Source organism: Micropterus dolomieu, linkage group LG04 (genome assembly GCF_021292245.1).
Source record: "Micropterus dolomieu isolate WLL.071019.BEF.003 ecotype Adirondacks linkage group LG04, ASM2129224v1, whole genome shotgun sequence".
NCBI classification, from domain to species: domain Eukaryota; kingdom Metazoa; phylum Chordata; class Actinopteri; order Centrarchiformes; family Centrarchidae; genus Micropterus; species Micropterus dolomieu.
The window spans coordinates 29,474,071-29,493,240 of NC_060153.1; the positions used below are offsets into that span (position 1 = coordinate 29,474,071).

At 40.0% G+C, this 19,170-nt stretch overlaps 1 protein-coding gene across 2 annotated transcripts in view; it reads right to left on the reverse strand.

Annotated features, from left to right (window-relative positions):
• neurl1aa (neuralized E3 ubiquitin protein ligase 1Aa) overlaps window positions 1-17,422 on the reverse strand; it is a 77,099-nt gene extending 59,677 nt beyond the window's left edge. For both annotated transcript variants that reach the window (XM_046046775.1, XM_046046774.1), the window contains exon 1: window positions 17,213-17,422. In XM_046046775.1, the coding sequence (XP_045902731.1) occupies window positions 17,213-17,294 (82 nt within the window). In that variant the 5' untranslated portion in view covers window positions 17,295-17,422. The remainder of the gene's footprint in view (window positions 1-17,212) is intronic.
• Window positions 17,423-19,170: the final 1,748 nt, after the last annotated feature.

The window sequence follows — 19,170 nt, forward strand, 5'->3', positions numbered from 1 at the left end:
ACTCTTTTTGCTAGATTTTGTAGTCTTACAATGTTAACAATAAAAGATATTTAGCCACTCAGTTAGCCAGTTAAGAGTTATTCTAACAGGTTTTGCTAAAACTTCATATCAAGCCATACTGTGTGTTTTTCAGTTGACAATGAACCAACACCAAACCCTTTGCTCTCCCCACGGAGTGAACAAATAGCTCACAGGAATCGTAACGTAGTTGGATCTGTACACACTGGAAATTGTTAATGTGCAAATCTCATGTGGATGTTGTTTTTACAGTATTACACTCATATTGTCCTTTTTAAAATGATCAGACTATAGTCACATGTAACTGATTTTCTGCATGCAACAATGTGCAATGAATTTTAAATGAAGTGTAATGCACCCTTTTAATCTAAAAATAATTGCCTCCCTGTCACAATGTTCCCAATGCTAGCGTGATGGAAAACGCAAACCATCACTTCACATCCTGATTGACTTGTCATTTTGCCAACATTTACTTCCACATTTCTGACTTTCTGTCCAACTTCTTCTCTTTTTTTAATTGTGCAATCAAAACCATTTGTGTGGTTTATATACTTCTTTTGATCTGGTGCCATTTAGAAAAGCTATTTGTTTGGTGGTCTGGTCGGAAAGAAAAATAGTTTTGTTTTTTTTGTTTTTTGTTTTTTTTACATTTTAAGCATTAGGTCACATTAGGACAGTGTATTGGCCTCTCCAAGTCAGTTCATTTTCCAATCACAATGACTCTTCTGTGCAGAGCAGCTCACCACAAATGCCGTTATGTTTTATTTCATTTGATACGAGTTGAGTAACAACATTTGATCTAATATGAATTAAGATACTGTCAGTGCCACACACACTTTTTTCCATTGCAAAAATCATTAAAGTCATTTGATGCAACAAGGGATTATAATATGTGGCCCACATGGTTTCACCTGAATGGGGTGCTCTTTTGGGGTTTGGAGCATCAAAATAATGATCTAATAACACAAAAGAAAAATCCTAAGAGCACAAATTAAGTCATAGTCATAGACAGACATTAACTTGCCAAGAGGCCCTGGGGCAAAAATTAGCTGTGGGCCCCTATTGACCTCTCTTATTGACCCCTTCCTCCTACTCTATGGGCATTGTGTATGCACTTTTCTTTTGTGGTATTTTGATTGACCACAAATTCATTTTGAAATGAAAATGTAATATCAAGTGGAAAAACAAGGTATTAAAACTATATTGTCACACAAGACTGGACATAAAGAAACACTTCAAAAGTCACCTTATGGGACCATCTCACTTCAGTTATTGTGTTTTAGCACATTTACAAACTAATTTTGAAACCAATTAAACTAATTTAATTATTCAAATTATCCTAACCTTTCTCATATCCATACATTCTTCATATTCATTGAAAGGGCGATCGTCTGTCAGTGTTGTGTTTACAGCTCGCTTTCATTGCCCTCAAGCCGCCAAAGAACTAGTAAATGGAGGTTTAAGATTAATAACTGAGTAAGGAAGGTTAAATTAGGGGAACTGGACTTAGTTAAACATACTTGAAGATGTTTCGCCTCTCATCGAAGAGGCTTCTTCAGTTTTGACTGATGGTCAGGGAATCCCAGCTATTTAACCTCTGTGTGGTTGTTATCAAGGTGATGGATTTCACTCTTAGTGCACAGTTAGTGCTCCGGGCCGACTGTCTATATGGTCATTACAGTCAACTGAGGCCAAGTCCGAAAGGCTGTTGTTGGCATTGTCACATGAGGCCATTGTGAGTGTTTATTTAATCTCTCGAGCAGGGATGAAAGGACAGCATTGTTGGTGAGGGCTAAGTGGTGTTGCCGACCTCCTGCCAGGTTGAGAGATGGCTTCTCTACTCTGGTGTAAATGGATTCTTTTACTCCTCTTTCAGACCATCTGTCCGTTTCTCTGATACTGCGGTTACTCTTCTTTTCCTCATCAACCAAAGTGTGGGTGCTCTTCTTGGATCTTGTGGCTATTTTCACAGTCCAGAGCCCTGAACTCTTTCAAAGAAACAGCACCAAGCCTTTGGTACAGATCTGTGGATGACGCAATTAAAACCCTCAGTGGACAGTAACATCAAATTTACACGAGAGGATGTCAGCATCAAAAGTTTGGTGTTCTTGGACTGTGCTGTACACAGTGAAGAGGACAGGACTCTCCACATTGAAGCATACAGGAAACCCACACGCAGACCAATACTTAATCTTTGACTCTCACCACCCACTGGAGTATAAGCTAGGAGTTATCAGTACCCTGTACCATCGAGCTGATAACATACCAACAAGCGTCCAAGCCCAAGAGATGGTACATAAACTCCTGAAGGATGCACTTAAAACTTGGATATCCAAACTGGAGCTTTGTGCAAACAGCCACAAGATCCAGAGAACACCCACACAACGAGTGATGAAGGGAAAAAAAAAAAAGTAAATGCAACAACATTGTGATTCTATATGTGTCTGGAGTATCACAGGATTTTCAACAAACACCAAATCCCTGCGTTTTATAAAATAACATGCTAAGACAGATACTTTTCCACCCGAAAGACCACACACCCAAACACAAACACACGCAAATATTTTGTTCTGAGCACTTAGCCAAAGAAGTCCAGAATGCAGAACATGTTCCCCTTGAAAACCATGGCAGTATAGAACCATCTGGATCTCAAACACTGTTGCTGACCCATGTGAGCTTGGATTTCACTTTAATTCTGTAATATGAAAAACATTCCGAAAATGACAAGAAGTCGTTTTACACCATTCAGAGAAGTCTATGAATCCTTGACCTAAATTTAACATATCATTTCCAGCAACTGTTTCCATGATTCACCATGTTGTATAGAACTCACTGTGCATGTATAAAAGGCACATGATCATGATTCAAGCTGAGATTTTATTGTTCCACCCTTAAAAGCTGTGGAGCTGCTGACTACAAAAGGCAAGCTGCTCGTCCCCAACATCACGGCAATGTACCATTAAAACACACATCTGTCGTAGTGAGTATTAGCAGGCAATATTCCCATCTTGAGGGAAGTCAATACTTCCCTCAAGATAGTCAACTTATACTCTTGGATAGCAGTTACAAGGCAAGTGATTCTGTTGGAAATGTAAGGGCAAGGAGACAAATACTGTCATCAAAGCAGGAAACTAAAGCAGCCATGGAGCCATTACATGAATACATGTTTCACCTTCACGCAGTTCTAGGAATAAAATTGCATAATTTTATCAATTTCATCAAATATTTCTGACAACACATGACATAAATAGACTATAATATAACAGGTTGCTGTTTCTTCAAGAGAAAAACAATGCATCCTTGTCACCAAGGCACTCTTAAGCAATTTCAAAATGCATTAATACCAATCTTGTGATAGCACATTGCCTTTACGTTGTCTTATATAAGTATGACACATTGTCTAACCTGGTGAGCTCATCTGGCACAGGCGATGTCTGGGTTTGAAAATGCCTGCCTTTTTTATTTATAACTAATGTTTACATAAAGTGTGAATGCTGCATTAGAGTGCCGGAGGAGCTTGAATCCTCCCAGGAGTGACGGCGTGCCTGTATCACCTTGTATCTGATTTTCTTATTTAGGCAGGTGTTAAGCATGTTCGAAAACACTCCGGGCAGGCAGCTGTACTGTCGGTGCTACGTTGCATAAGCGAGGTCAACTGTCACACAAAGAAAACAGAGAGGTCACTTCTACAGCAAGGAGTGTAGAAAATGGTTGAAATATTTCCTGGGTATGTTATAAGTGTCTTTTATTATGACTCCACTCGGCTGTGTTCTACTATGTAGCTCCTATTATTCACAAACTGATAAATAGGGGCTATATGGCAAAAATTTCAGCAAACGAAGTTGAAATCAATCCTTAATAGTTGTATGTTGTTAAAGTAAGCATTGCAGAAGTGATTTCTGTTCAATCATCTTTTGGACCCTTCGGTGTAGCAGCGGTAGATGAAAACACTCACTGCTCATTTACACATCTTGCAGACACAGAGCACCATCGGCATTTAGATGTGCTGTGTCTAGTGTCAGTAGAGAAATACTAATTAACAATACCTGTCCACAGGAGGCTTTTTAAAAAGTTAAAATATAAAAAAGAAATTAAAAGAATTTAAAATTGAAAGAAAAGACAAGAAAGAAAAATACAATTCAGGCATAAAAATACAATACAATAAAAATACATGTGTGTCTGTAAAGGGTTATTGAACAATGGTGCTTCTCTATTAGCCATGATTTAACATCTCTACTGAAAACAATAAAACTGTGCATTTGCATTTTCAATAAAGTGGCCAGACAGCTCCAGTGTTTTGCTTCTTTAACAGAGAAGACTGACTGTCCAAATGAGGTTTTACACATTAACACATCAGTAACAGTTTATTGAGGCCCTTGTGCTGACTCTACTTAAGTACTGGTGTCTTTCAACAAACAAATTAAGCAGGGATGGAGCACGGCCATTTAGGCATTTAAAAATAAGCATTAGGGTTGGAATAACTTTCTAAGCTTTCAAAGCTAAACACACTGTGTTTCTCCAAGATGTGACAGTGGTCCAGCCTCATTGTTTTTTCTCCTTGATTTTATTTTTTGGTTTTATAGTGATGTGATGGGTTTTTTTGTTGATTGTGAGGCTTGTGGTCAGGAAGTAACAAAATATGATTGGTGTGAGAATATCATGGCATGCATGCAGGGTTGGGAGGGTTACTTTAAAAAATGTAATCCAGTACAATTACTAGTTTAAATATATATAATATAGGTTTAAAAATCAGTAATGTAATCCAAGTACCACAAAATAAAAGTAATGTAATCTGATTACTTTTAGTTACTTTTGGATTACTTCAATAGGCAAATGAGGACAAGAGAGTATCAAAGATGCGTTGTCTCCTCAGTGTATTTTTAGAGAAACAGAATAACAAAATCTCCCATTCCCATAATCCATGTTTAATTGTTTTTATATGATATGATTTGCACTATGTCACCACTATGGCAGTATCTGGCCCATCAATGACAAAAAACGTTGTTTTGTAGCTATTCTTGATGACATTTAAAGGTTCAGTGTGTAAGTTTCAGTGGCATCTAGTGGTGAAAGTTGCCAATTGCACCCCCCTTCCCCTATCCAAGCGAGTTGTATAGCTATGGTGCCTCAGACAGGACAAAAGATGTCCTCTGTGAGATAGCAGAGAGTTGCCAGTCAAGAAGAAATTATATTTACTTATTCAGTTAAAACGTGTTTTTATGAATTATTATTGTTTGTTCATTAATAAGCAACAGTTTACAACAGCTCAACTTGGGAGGGTTGGCTCATCGCTACCGCTAACTGTAGCCTGTCTGCCTGTATCTGTGGGTGGTTAGCTCGGTCAGTTACCTGTGCTGCTAGCGGTTCTATAAGCCTTACTCAGCCTCTGGGTGCCAAGAGCCAAACCAGGCAAGAAAACCACCTCAGTAATGTTACTGTATTCCCAGCGGTCAAACTGGACTTTTTCGGTCTCAGAGGCTTTGCTCGGTCCTTGTCCAGCTGCCGTTTTCACACTCTGAGAGCCGGGACTAGTCTACACAGAGTCTGCATGATGGGGCGGGTGGCCTAACGTTAACAAAGATTCGGCGCTACTAGCAATTGTAAACGCCAACAATCAATGTCCGCGACACGTCCCTCCACACCTTTGTTTTTACAGAAACACGCATATACCATCTACTGTTCATAAAAAGACACACATGGAGGCAGGTAACATTTTTCAAAATGTACCTGCCAAAATGTATCTGATTACGTCATTTTTTTTCCTGTACTGTAACGGAAGTACAGTTACCTTTTTTTTGTATCCTGATAACATAACACTGTTACATGTAATCCGTTACTCCCCAACCCTGCATGCATGTAAAACTGGGCTGTTCTCTATGTCAGATACTTTCTGATAAGTCTGAAGCAGTTTGATTTAACCTTTTTGCAAATATTATTTATTTGTCTATCCATGTGAGTCTAAGATGATTCTTATATACTTATATATTGCTGTTGTCAATCTTACTGATCACCTCATTCTATATTTTTACCATGATAGTTTCATTTTCATGTTGTTTAGGAAAAAAATGGGTTTTTTTTTTTTACATTCAGTGTAAAGTGAGAGGACTCAAGCCATCCCAATCCAAAATGCAAAAATTCAGAAAGCTAGTTTGCTAGTTGTTCTGGCAGATATATAAATGACAGTTTCTTCATTATACATTTGGCAGCCAACCCCAAAACATCTCTCCGGGAAGTTGCTGATAAACATGCTAAATAGATCCTATAATAAATCCTTGTTTTAATTGACAAGTTAACAAGGTCTGTTATTGGCTCAAGTTGGGTTTTGTATTTCTTTATCACTGCAGATTCGAGATTATGGATGTCTTTGGCTTTTGAGTTGCTCATGTTACTCATCATTTTCTGGACTTTCTTCAAGAGTAATCTGTATGTAAAATAGATTAAAATAGTGTTGTGGTCCACTGTGTTGGAAAAAAAGTACAGAATTCTTCTGCAGTTGTTGCATTGTGTTACGGCTGCCGCTGCCCCCCCCTGTATTTGCCTGTGCTTTTGAGTAGGCTACCTGGTATGCTGAGCAGGCTGTGCAAACCCACGCGGAGGATTGGCTGCACGAGGAGGGAAGGTCCCGCCTACTTCCTGGGTTTCCAGTGACCATGCCATCGATTGGTGCGGCGTGCTACTACGGGCCAATCAAAGGGCGACAGTGACGACCACCACCCGTTTAAAAGCCTGCCGGGTCTGCCGTTTGGGGCAGCAATCCGACCAGAGTTGCTTGCGTTGGGTACATATGTCTCAGAGCTTGAAGTAGTAGTGTTTTGTTACCCGTGCAAGACTTTGTGTACTTGACTGTGTGAAGGTAAGGAAGTGGGTCAGGTTTAAGCTTTAGAGATAACTGACACCTTTCTTGCACACACCATAGTTGTTTCATGTTAGTTTTCACCAGGTTCAGGGGTGCTGTGCACTTTGTGTTTTGGGTTTTGCAAATGCTGTAGGTTAGAGAGCTTTTGGTTTACTCTTGTTTTTGTTAGTACCCCTGTAGAGCAGTAATCCTCCTTTTGAGGATCTCCTCCTTTTGTTATAATTGTTTGTTGATTTCCACAGCACCCATTGGCCCATTTTCTGTCTGTGCACCATTTGCGTTACTTCAAATAAATATCACCTCGGGACGTAACAATTGTCAGAGATATGTCCGTTGTTTATTCTCAGCTCCTTTACACTCTGATGCTTATGGGTGTTTGACTTGGTTAAACTGGTGGTGTGCTCTCACAGTTTGGAGCTACTACTCTTAGCCTCTTCAAAAAGTTTTAAAATGTAATTCATCATAGCCTTGTGTAGTTCAGTGACAACTTTGTTTCTCAGGCCTGTGTAAATGAGATGATCAGTTTCCTTTTGTTTTGAAGGGAGAGTCAGGTTTTTTCATTATAGATATTACATTATATTCCTTCAGATATCTTCACTTAACAACTGACATGAGCTTCTTTCAGAGCTACACTTCACTGTTTCAGTGTATATGTCAATTAAACCATTAATACCTGTCATGAAATTATCACAGCAGGTGTTGAAGTCATGCGTCATTGTTACTGTATACCAGTTCATTTAAAGTCTGCCATTTTACATTTTGGAATCCCTGATTTTAACAGTCATGACATTTGTTGTATAATGGACCAGTCATTTCTTGGTCAGTTTTCCAACAACCAATGTCATATTATGATCTGATAGGCCTGTGATCAGATTGCATGTTAGTTATTCATGAAAACAAGGAGGGACTTTACTTGTCCTTGTTGTTCTTGTAGGTAATTCAATTTTGACATGATGCTTTCTATTTCCATTTAGCGCCTTTAGCCATCCAGGTGATATTATAATCCCCAAACAAGATACACAGAAAAGTGATCACATATTACAATACTTTTTTTCACTCATCATGAAAGCTTGTGTTGTGTAAAAGCGGGTTGTACTGAACAACATTGAAGTTAATTTGGGGTGATAACAATATTCAGTCCCAAGCATTGAAGATTACCCGTTGCATTTCTGTATGTCTAAAATCCTCTGCTATGTACAGTATATGAAAACTGCTCCTCTTCTCCCTTTTGCTCTGTCTTTTCAAAAGACAGATGATATGCCACAGTGGAGCCAGCTAAGACATAGAAAGTCCAGGTTAGTATGGCTTTAGATTTAGTTTACAGTCTCAAATAACAGTTTGAAAACTCAAGCATTCTTTTTGTTTTACACTTTGTTTTTTTTCTATATTGTTTTGAATGAGACTTTGAATTTATGCTTATGAGGGCATTATTTGATCAGTTGGTGGATAGAAATTAAAATGGTTAAGTGTCAAACCACTCGTGCTTCCTGTTGTCATCTTTGCATAGTGCTTTAAATGAACTTGAAATAAATCCCTAGGTATGTAAAGCATTCCTATTCGACTTCACAAGGAAATTATTTGTAGGTGCTTTCCTTTGCTACCTTATACCTTATTAACAGGGAACAGGAGGCTTTTTGACAGGGTCAATTTGTTGCCTGAAAGCTTTCCAAAAGGTTTTAGCAGCTCCAGGACATTGGAGCTCAGCATGAGTGGAATACATAGCATTTAGATTGTTGAATTCAGTCTGGAGCAAAAGCTTTTCTTTGAATAGGGCTGGATTAGGGGAGAGGGCATATCTGCTGTCAATTTCCAGAATGAGATGGCATATCTGCAATCTGTATAGAACACTGTTTGTTCTCGTAGGCAGTGTATGAAATTACCCGCCTTCTAATAAACCCCTTCAGAGCCTCTCAGACCATGCACTGTGAAATTAATTATAATTAATTTGGACTAGAACATGATATGACAATGCTGTGGTAATGGCTGTTGCAGACAAAGGGCTGCAGTCGATCAAGAAATAATCTACTTCAAATAGCTATGGTGAACTGGGGAGAAAAAAAATGCGTATTGTTTAATTGCTTCTCCTCCAGGGCTCAGATAATGTATATGAATGTAGAAAGGAGTTGATTACAGATGCAGATTTAGACAGGCAGGTATCTGATTATAAAGGCCGCAATGAAAATCCCCTCCCAGTAATTAATTGGTGGGTGATATGATCAAGAAGCATTGTCATTGTCAAAACAACAAAACATCAGTAATAGTGACAGGTAGCCTGCTGCCTAGCTGCTATCAAGCTGTCATGGCTTACTGTCATGTTAGCATATAGCTAAAAAATAAATATTGACTGGCGCTCTAATAATGAAAAGTTTACTCTTTCTGCAGTTCTTGTGGCTGTTGGTTGTTCATAATGTAGACTGACTCCTATAGCAAACCATACCAGCTACCATACCTACAACTTTTTTTAACTTCTCCAATTGCCTTGGAGTGTTCAGCATGTACATTTGCGATGAATCAATCTGTTTCTCTTTGCTAGCACTCCTTGCACCAATTCCTTAATGACCATTATAAGTGGTTTCATGATGGAACATGACATATAAAGCATCTTCATCAGGCGCATCTGTGGGCTTCACAGCCTAGTTTATACGTTGTGGTTTTTGGCCAGACCATGTTCATGTGAATTATTACAAGAACTTGGGATGAAGTTTTACAATGAGGGGATAGGTTTACATGAAGTAAACATAACCATGAACGAATCTCAAAGTAAACACATTCACATGTCTGCACTCCTGGAAGTCCCCCGTGTCAGGTCTTGTTAAGGCAACCACTACGAATATGTAACGTGTGTGTGTTTGCAGTTGTTTGATACCTTTGTTATGATTGCTGCATGAATATAAAGATAATTATTTGAAAATTTGAGCAAACTCTGAATATCTCATTCTCTATTTAAAAAGTGCACCCATAGCATACCTAGAAAACGTGGTGTTCTGATAACTACTTGTTGGTCAGATGAACATAGTGGCCAAATCTATACCTAGTTTGGTACCCGTTTTGTACAAAAGTCTATAAAATTAGCGGTCTGGTGGTTTGCGTGAACAGGGTGGCCTGGTATGGGGTCAAATTCCCGGCCTTAATTATTGTGCCAGTCCGCCCCTGTTTAATGGTGGAAACTATGGTTGAAAATAGGCAGAAGACAAGCACATGTATGAGATTGTGTCATCCACATTTTGCAGACTGCAAGTTGGGTCTGTTTCACCACTTACTTACTGATGTATTTGAAATCACTGAAGTTTTGTTTAGAGATTTTTCTACATCCAAATAGAGGGTCTAAGGATATATGGTGTTGTATGCTGCACAGATTGAGTGGCAAATTTGTGATATGGGGCTTTATAAATAAACCTAACCGCACTTGATCTTTGGATTGAGTCAACAGTAACTGGTCACTATTGTGTACTGTGAAGTATGTGAACTGGAAACTGGTCATCTATTTGCGTATGTATGAGTGTCAGTGTGTGCATGAGGTAATAACATGACCTTGTGGCGCCCTCGCAGTAGTTTCATGTAGTATAGTGATCTGAGTCAGTTTGCTCTAATGAAAAAGCGATGATGTACGGCTCTGACTGACTGTTTAAGTCACTCATGAAAAATGGGCTGTTTCACAACTCAATGAAGCAAAACATACCAACCAATAAAACACTTTCTACAAAAGCATTTTCTGTCTTGTCAAAGGACGAAAACCTACGGCAAAACTTTGACCTCTTAGTGTTAGGACTGCCATTCATAGGTATTAAGTGGATGGTTTGCTCCCTCTCTCTTGCTTTTAGAGTGCCTTGAGGAAAACATCAAATGAATTCATTTCCCTGGTTGGATAAATGTTCAAAAATGTATTATTTGTAGTTTGCATTTATCTCTTTACCCGGGCAGGACTTTCTGAGTGAGGTGAGGTTCATCTCCAAAAAGATGGAGAAATGAGCTGGAACTAAACTGTTGTTTACCCATGAGGACTTATTTTACATCTTGTTCGTTTGTGCATTTGCATTCCCCATGCCTGCCTCTCTCTTTCTCTAGTGCTCACTCTGTTTTTCCCACAGAGACGCGCACACATTATCACACTACATGCCTTCTTCAGCTACATCTGTTCGATGTCTCAGTTATTCTTTTCTGTCTGCATGCACTTAGTGGGAACCTAAGGCGGTTCGTACTTTCAGACGTTATATTTGTGTCAGCGGCTGCGACTGAACACCATGTTTAAGTGCATTTGGTGATGCGGTGTCCCCAAGGAAGACTCTTGCCGACATGCAGTCCCACTACATCTGTCACATGACCAGCTGTGCTCAGTGGCATTATATCATCACAGACCATAATGCTGGTTCTTAATGTCACTGAAGAGGAAACAAAAACTCTATACTTCTATAGGAACAAAATCCTTTATATATATAGTGCAAAACATTTACAAACAAATCTTTTGTACCATGTCTTTTTTGAGTTACATGCTACTTCCAGAAAATAGCTAAAGCCTTGCAATCTAACACTGACACTGACTGTCTGGACCTCTAAACAATGAGCTGAAACTCATTATAAAGCTCTGCAAAGCCGAAAGGGAGTTGCAGATTTAGGGGAAAATTCTTGGAAGTTACTTCACTACTATTTGTACAATTAGTACCGCTGCTGCATCTCCCACTGCTGTGCCTGTTTGTTTGGATGTATGTGTGTGTGTTGGAAAGCTGCTTATGGAGATGGAACATTGTACAGATTATGGATTCTTGCAGTCTGTTAAAGACCATATGTCTCGGGCAGTGAATGTTATCTCTCATAATTGAGAAGAAAGCACGACTCATTGATTTGTTTCTAGACCCAACTAAAGAGGCCACGGTAACGTTAAGTCGACTGTGTCAATTACTTTAACCCTCTGTGTAGACCTCTGCTGCTTTAAGTTTAGGCTTAGCGGATACCTGACCAAAGAAACAATAACAAATCCTCTCATTTGAGTAGCTGAAACAAGACATGTTTGGCACCTTTTCACAATTCTTTTAACATATCAAGTAATTGTTACACAAAACATACAATTGTATACATTCTGCCCAACCTATCTGAACTGTTCTCCAACAACTGATTATTGAAACTCATGTCTCCTACAATATTAGGGCCCAGTGCGACAGCATACCTATAGGAGGACATTGCAGAGAAGCGAATAACAGCTTTAAGATCAAATTAAAGAATCAAATCAAAGAATTGTTTATTATTTATGTAGGAAATGAGCATAAGATTGCTCTGACAATGTATGGGAAGTCATCAGCACAAAGTTGAGTTACACACTCAGCTAAGAAAAGTGTGTGTTTCAGATGTCATTTGGAGAGACATGTGTTGGAGGGTTATAGGCTGAATATGTGACTGAGTGGATTCATTGTCTCCTCGGCTGAGCATTGATCTGAAAATATCTCTGTTCCATATCCAACCAATCACTGCGCTCTGTCCAAACACCAACCTAATAAACTGGGATGCAGAGCAGCACAAACACATCCCCGTCTTTTCATTTCTGAATGGCAGCCAGTGACGTTGTCTGTTCTCATCCCAATCGGCTATCATCTCCTGCTGATAACGCACTCTGCAAACCATCACCATGGGAACTGTTGCACATGTTACGGGTGGTTGTCAAGGGAACCTGGCTGAATAACGGTCCCTCTTTTCTAATGCACCGCCTTGCCTCTCTTCGCCTGACTCACTTGTTCTGATCTGTGTTCCTGCGATGTGAAAATAGCCGTGCACTCGATGATAGTGTGTTCGAGAGAGAGCGAGGATGTGAAAGAGCAAACTGTGTGCTTATGGTGATTATCCTGATGACAGCTCCTTTTTAAACTGCTCCGCAGGCTCATTTTCCCCTCTGTAATCCAGATGTAACAGTGGGATCAGGACCGGGGGATGTGGAGGTGGACTTTTTTACGTTGCAAGAATATATTACACATGGGACTCAGTCCAGAGGGTCCTGGGAAATGCTTTAGAGTGGGTACGTGAGAATAAGTTTGGCTGTAAAAAGCACATTTTATTGTTTAACTAAGTATGCAGACGGATTTTGTTACTTTAGCTGGTCTGTGTACTTATAGACACCTACCTAACATTATTTCCCTCCTCTGTGTATAAATCTATTTTAGAGTGCACCCGAGTTTATCCCCGTCAACATATGTATAACAGGAAGTTCATTCTGGACCTTGGAAACCGCAACTGACAAAACAATCCCACATCAATGCCCATTTAGTAGCTATTCTGGAGCTTTAGATCGTATCACATGATCTTCTTTAGGAGATGAAATTGATGTTTTTTTCCTGAGCACTTCTCATCAAAGTAAATTTTTTCCATAGATCTTGAGGTAAGATTTCTTTTGTCAACTGGTCAAAGTCAGGGTGCAATTCCACGACAATGGACAAACTATCTGCTGAAGAAGATCATGTGGTATGTTAGAGAGCTCTAGAGCAGCCTCTAAATGGACCTTAAAGCTGGAGTGTGGGACTTTTAAATATAAACATCCATTACATTTAAGCCCTTGCCAAATAAGCTCACACAATGCTGATTAAGCCCATCACTGGCAGGGAAATCTCTCTGTATTCACAGTTTACTGATGTGTAATGATGCGTTTTACACCATCCAGCAATAATTGGTTTGCCAGTGGCAACCCAGAGCCATGAAGAGAACTCCATGATCCACCGCTGCTGTCAAAAAAAAAAAAAAAAAAAAAAAAAAGTCCATTGGAGAGAAAGTTTTGTTTATTATTATTGTATAGTTTGTGTTAATATGCTTTAGTAACGTGGTATGAAGGTGAATGGAGATGACGCAACTCTCTCTTTACATGGCTCAGGAGAAACTGTAGTGACGGAGTAGCTACAGCAACTATGGGTATGGCACAGCCCTTGGCAGGAAAACCTAAGGAAGAGTTTCTGATGCTCCACATAAAGAAATTGTGTTCAGAGGAAGGATGAAAGTCAAAAAAAAAAAGAAAGTGATCGGCAGCGTGGACAAACAGATAAACCTTGGTGTAGCTTTCCCTTGTTGGAGGGCAGCGACAGAAGCGAAGGGACTGAGGACAGACATGGTATCATGTTACTGCTCTTGGACAGGTGAGTATTTGTAAAATATTTGTAGCTATTACATTTAGGCTACCTAAATAATGGATTTTTTTCTTGGAACAGGAAACTTCTTTTGTAACCAGCCTATTTCTGAAGACGAGCCTGGGGCAAGCTCACCTGTAGCCAGTACATCATGAGTACGCTCTCACTGCCAGAGGGGGGGGGGGGAGAAAAAAGTTCCCCACTGCAGGTTTAACGTGACTGCAGCACTGAGATTCCTGATTTGCACTTGTATGTTTTGAAGAGTGTTCTTTGGACATTGTTCCTGAGCAAAGTGTTGGGTAGGGGTGGGGCTGGATCAGGTGGGCTTGAACCGGATGTTGTTGTGGTCCACCATCTTGCAGACTGCCCCAAAGCTCTTGTGCAACAGGATCGAGGAGGAGCCATGAGTGAGGAAACAGACCAGCCTTCACCAAAGTCTTTCACTGACCGACACAACCCCTTATTGGATTCCCCTATATTGACTGGACTCTGCTGCTGATCAGACTGATCAATCACAACATCATAAATAACAGATTAAACTCAAGTGTAGCACTCCCAAATGTATTTGAATTGACTCACCATCTAGTTAAAAACACGTGTTCATTGTGGGTCTGAACAACAAAAACACCTCAAACCACTTTCTTCATTTATTAGAAAGATTGATCTTTTGTTATTTCCTTTTATTAAGGAGACAATTAAAGTCAGAAAAAGTTGGAGAGTCTTGGCTTTGATATGAGTTAAATCATTTAAATTTCCCATGAAACATTTACCCTAATAAATCATAATGTTCCAAAGACTCCATGATCATGTTCAGGGTTATTCAATAATGAATTCACAATCAGAATATCAATAAATACAGATATGCAGATAATGAATAAATATGAACGCATATAGTGCCAGTGGGAATGAATCTGTGCTTCTGACACAGTCTAAATACAGAATGCAGGGTGTTCTTCATGTGCAGGTGTTTGTTTAACAGGTAACAGCTACAAAGACAAAACGTGCTGCTCTGCACTGATAACTGGGAGACTTTATCAGTATCCACACAGTACGCATGTGTGCACACAAACTCCATCAAAAGTCTCTACATCTGTTAAAGCCGACTGACAGCTGATCTAGCTGCGATGAGCTGCCACCGTCATCAGAAACGGACGCCTCTTCCCGAGGAACTTCTGGGGAAGGGACGTCTCATTTCTCTAAAAACATATTTCCTCATTTCTTCTCTGCTCGCATGGTTTCCTTGCTGACACACAAGGTAAAGACGCAAGTGAGGGAAACGTGAATGCAATTGAGATGCACCTTCTGTCTAGAGGCCTTTCTCATCTCTCGGTCTGTAGTCTACATCCTTCATTACTTTCCTCGCCTCCTCTCATTATAAAGCGACGTCTATTAAATAGGACGTGTGGCACAGCATCATCTGTCCATGGTTTTGTTAAAGCCTACCACTGTATTTTATGACCCTGTGTCAGATGATCATGTCAACTTATATATCAACTTTTAACTCAGTTCACAACACGGCGTAATGTGACAAGAATGTATGAACTTTTTTTCACTGCTGTCACAGGGTTATCCTTTTGGACATTTGCAGACGACATAATGGGCGCTTTCACTATTACATGACATACAGCAAATTAGTGCTGAATGAGGAAAAGTATTTGATGTTAGCAGCTGTTTGCACTTGTAAACATGTCCCAATTAAAGCAGCTGAATTGGGGGTAGCATACTTATGTGTGTGTTTGATTGTGTGGGGGTGGCCTCTGCTCCTGGCTCCTCGTGCACACCTGTCTGCTATCAGCTTGTCACCTCTCAGCCTACACACACCTGCAGTCCATCAGCTCATCACCTCATCTACTCTGGTTTAACTCCCGCTTGGCGCCAGATCATTGCCTCAGCTCAGGGCTAGTTTAGTTTCTTGTGCTCGGCCGTTTTTGTGATTATTATTCGTCTCGATTCCTACCCTGCCGCTAACTGCCTTTCCCTTGTGCCTCAGGATCATCTCTTATCTCATGCCTGCCTCCCTGCTTGCCTACCTGCATGCTAACCAACACTTTCCTGCTAGCTCTGCTGGCCACAGCGCCTTGCCGTTCTCCATTTGTCCTCTCTCCTCTGCCGCAACCAGCCACCCTGTCTCCTCAACCCATCTCCAACTACCACAGCTATTAAATAAATCTGTTGGCCTTCCCCTGCCTCTAAGTCTGTGTTCTGTGCTTGGGTCCGGCTTTTGAACCAGCTGCAACAAAGAGCCCTGGAAGCAGCAGGTTCACTGTGAACGTGTTGATATAAGTGTCCCAGTAAGGCATGTTACAGTGAGCCACGATGCACAACACCAGGATGCTGAATCTGAAGCAGCTAAATGAAATCCAGCCATCATTTATAATGTCATTATTTATAAGTCACCCATGAACAAGACCTATTGTGTACTACGTCAACTACAATGGATCCTGCATTGTAAACTATTATTGTCCTATTTGGCAGTGAAGTCCTGTGTCTTTAACTGCTTTGTTGTTTAACTTAGGCCTGTAATAGTAATCTTAAAAAAATTCATGTTTGATCAAATTACCAAACACCAAAACAAAACAAATAACTTGTATTTGGAGGTGACATGTAAACCATGCCCAGAGGGTGGTAGGTGAAGACCTAGTAGAAGCCCAGTAGCCAATGTTTTCCCAAGGGAACTCTACCAGTTTAATCTTGCCATTGGGTTGAGAGAGGGGAGGAAGAGTTGTCAAGGGAAATTATAAAATAAAAGTTTAGAACCAATCTGTTCTGTATTTCTTATAGGCTAACAAATGTTCAATATTCTGCTCAGTCCAGCAAACGTTTTAGAAAATCTCAGTCCAGTGAAGTTATGCATGGTGTGTTTGCCTTTTGATAAGCTTTCACTGGCTTCAGATCAGATCACACCTTACCTGCATGCCCCCAACCATTACTGGCTACTTAAACCAACAAGAAGCGGGCCCTCCTTCTGCAGCCTGAACCGGGAGCTGTCCTTCAGCACCCCGGACAATACAGGTGCGTCAACAACTGCAAAAAGTGGATTATGAGTGACTTCAACATCTTTCCATATTAAACTCCGCCCTCTAGGCTACAAAACAACATTTAAGTTCGGTTTTCTACCCGAGGATGTATAACACACACACAAACTACTCGTTTTCAGCTACAGACGTTCTTAAGAAGGTGCCAAATGATGCGTTTAGTTATCAGTCATTTAGTTTTTGGCGTGTTTGCGGCGGTTACTGACCTTTCTGAGAGTTTCGAAGTCTATGGAACCCCTGCTGTTGTCCTCTTTGCAGCGTCGATATGCCCGACACATTACTGCCCATGACAAGAGGCTGACAATGATTCACCGCGGCTTTGACGGAAGTCTGTTTATCCGACTGATTGCTGCCTGTATCCCGCGGAGACGGCTTCCTCCGAGGCAGGCAAATAAACAGTTTCCTCAGTCGCGGACAGGAGTCAATGTGTAGTTGTCTTTAATGACGTCATCCACTCATCACCAAACGACAAAAGCGAAAGGGAGGACAGACAGCACGCGCACAGGTGTGTGGAGTCAGAGTGCAGCGATCATGTGAGGATGTTGAATCCAGGATGGAGCTTTTGGCTTTTCATCAGCGGAATTTAGCGACTGAATAATCCTCTTCAGCAAGCCCTGAGTGACCCCACACAACAGCTGAGATCGCTGTATTACTTTCCTACATTAAAAACAGTGCAAGAAGTTCAACATGCAGCTTTTTAGAGCAGCCTAAGCTGTATTTAAAAGATTAGGCCTAAGAAGTGTCTTTTATTATTCCCTTTTACTGTTCCTTTCACTGTTTCACTGTTCTGTTAAAAGGGTGGAATTTGTGCAAAAAAAGGGAAATAGACTTAAAAAAATGGTAATAAGCAATATAGGCCTAGCTATCATCTGAAACCAAACGTAACTCCAGCTCAGCCTGAACCACCTGCAGTCCTCTAAACGTGCAGGTCTACCAAACAAGTGCAAAACATACATGCCTAAAAGAGCGTTTTGTCATGGCTCATGAATTGTGTAAAGCTGCCATCTAGTGTAAATCAACAAACAATAAAACAAAAGAAGCCATTGACAGTTTTGGCTTTTCTATCCAAAAATCTGATTGAAAGTCTCAAGTCTATTTTTTCGCTGCTTTGCTACACTTATGTTTTGTGGCGCACTTTGACCTGCAGTACGAATGGCAAAGGAATGAATTTTTGTTCAGGTTTGTTCTGTTGATTAGTGAAAGAATCCTGATGAAACTCACAGTAAAATAACAAATAATTACCTAGACGGACCTGCTGCCTTCCAATAAATTATTTTTCTTTAAACAACATTACAAGAAATTTGGTCTTTTAACTTAACAGAAGTTCATCAATCATCAGAACTACTTCCTAAACATTTGTCTAAAAAAAGTGTTTGACTCCACAATAACATTCTGAACAAGCTCATAGTAGCGTATGTATGTATGTATATAGATAGAGAGAGAGAAATCTTAGAAATGATATGTCCTAAGATAAGGTGGTGTCAGGTGAGCAGTGGTGGATTTCATGTCATTTATTTAATTAAAAGGGACAGCCTACAGAAAAACAGAAACATTTCCATTTGATGCACTGTACCAGACTAAAGCTTCAAGCTAATTTGCATCTGTCCCTTCACAGGTCACAGTTAAAAACAACATGATAATCAATGAGCTAAGGCTGACCAGTTCATTGAGATGCCATTAAGATCACAACATGGCCATACAGCATCCCAATCAAAACACCGCGCAGCCCCAGCACAGAGTTAACAAGACAGAGTTACACAAAAAAAAGACAATACAGAACTACTCACAATAACTAAATTGTATTTTGGATGAAGTATTCAGATAGAAGTAGTAAAGTATATTCAGGAAAATGAACTTAAAGTATTAAAAGTAAAAGGACTCAATGCGCAATGAAAAAGTCACCTGGGGTTGTCATGCTAGTATATATTATGATAATTATTAATACTCATGCATTGACCGAATGTAAAAGCAGCAATTTACTGTAGTTGGCTGAGGTTGAACTATTTTTTTTATCAGACTGCAATTAATTCATTTTTTCCATTATGGATTAATCTTATGATAATTTTTGATTATAAACATTCTGAAAATAGTGAGAATTGTTATCACAATTGCCCAGAGCCCAGAGTGACACCTTCACAATGCTTGTTTTATCAGTCCAAACCTC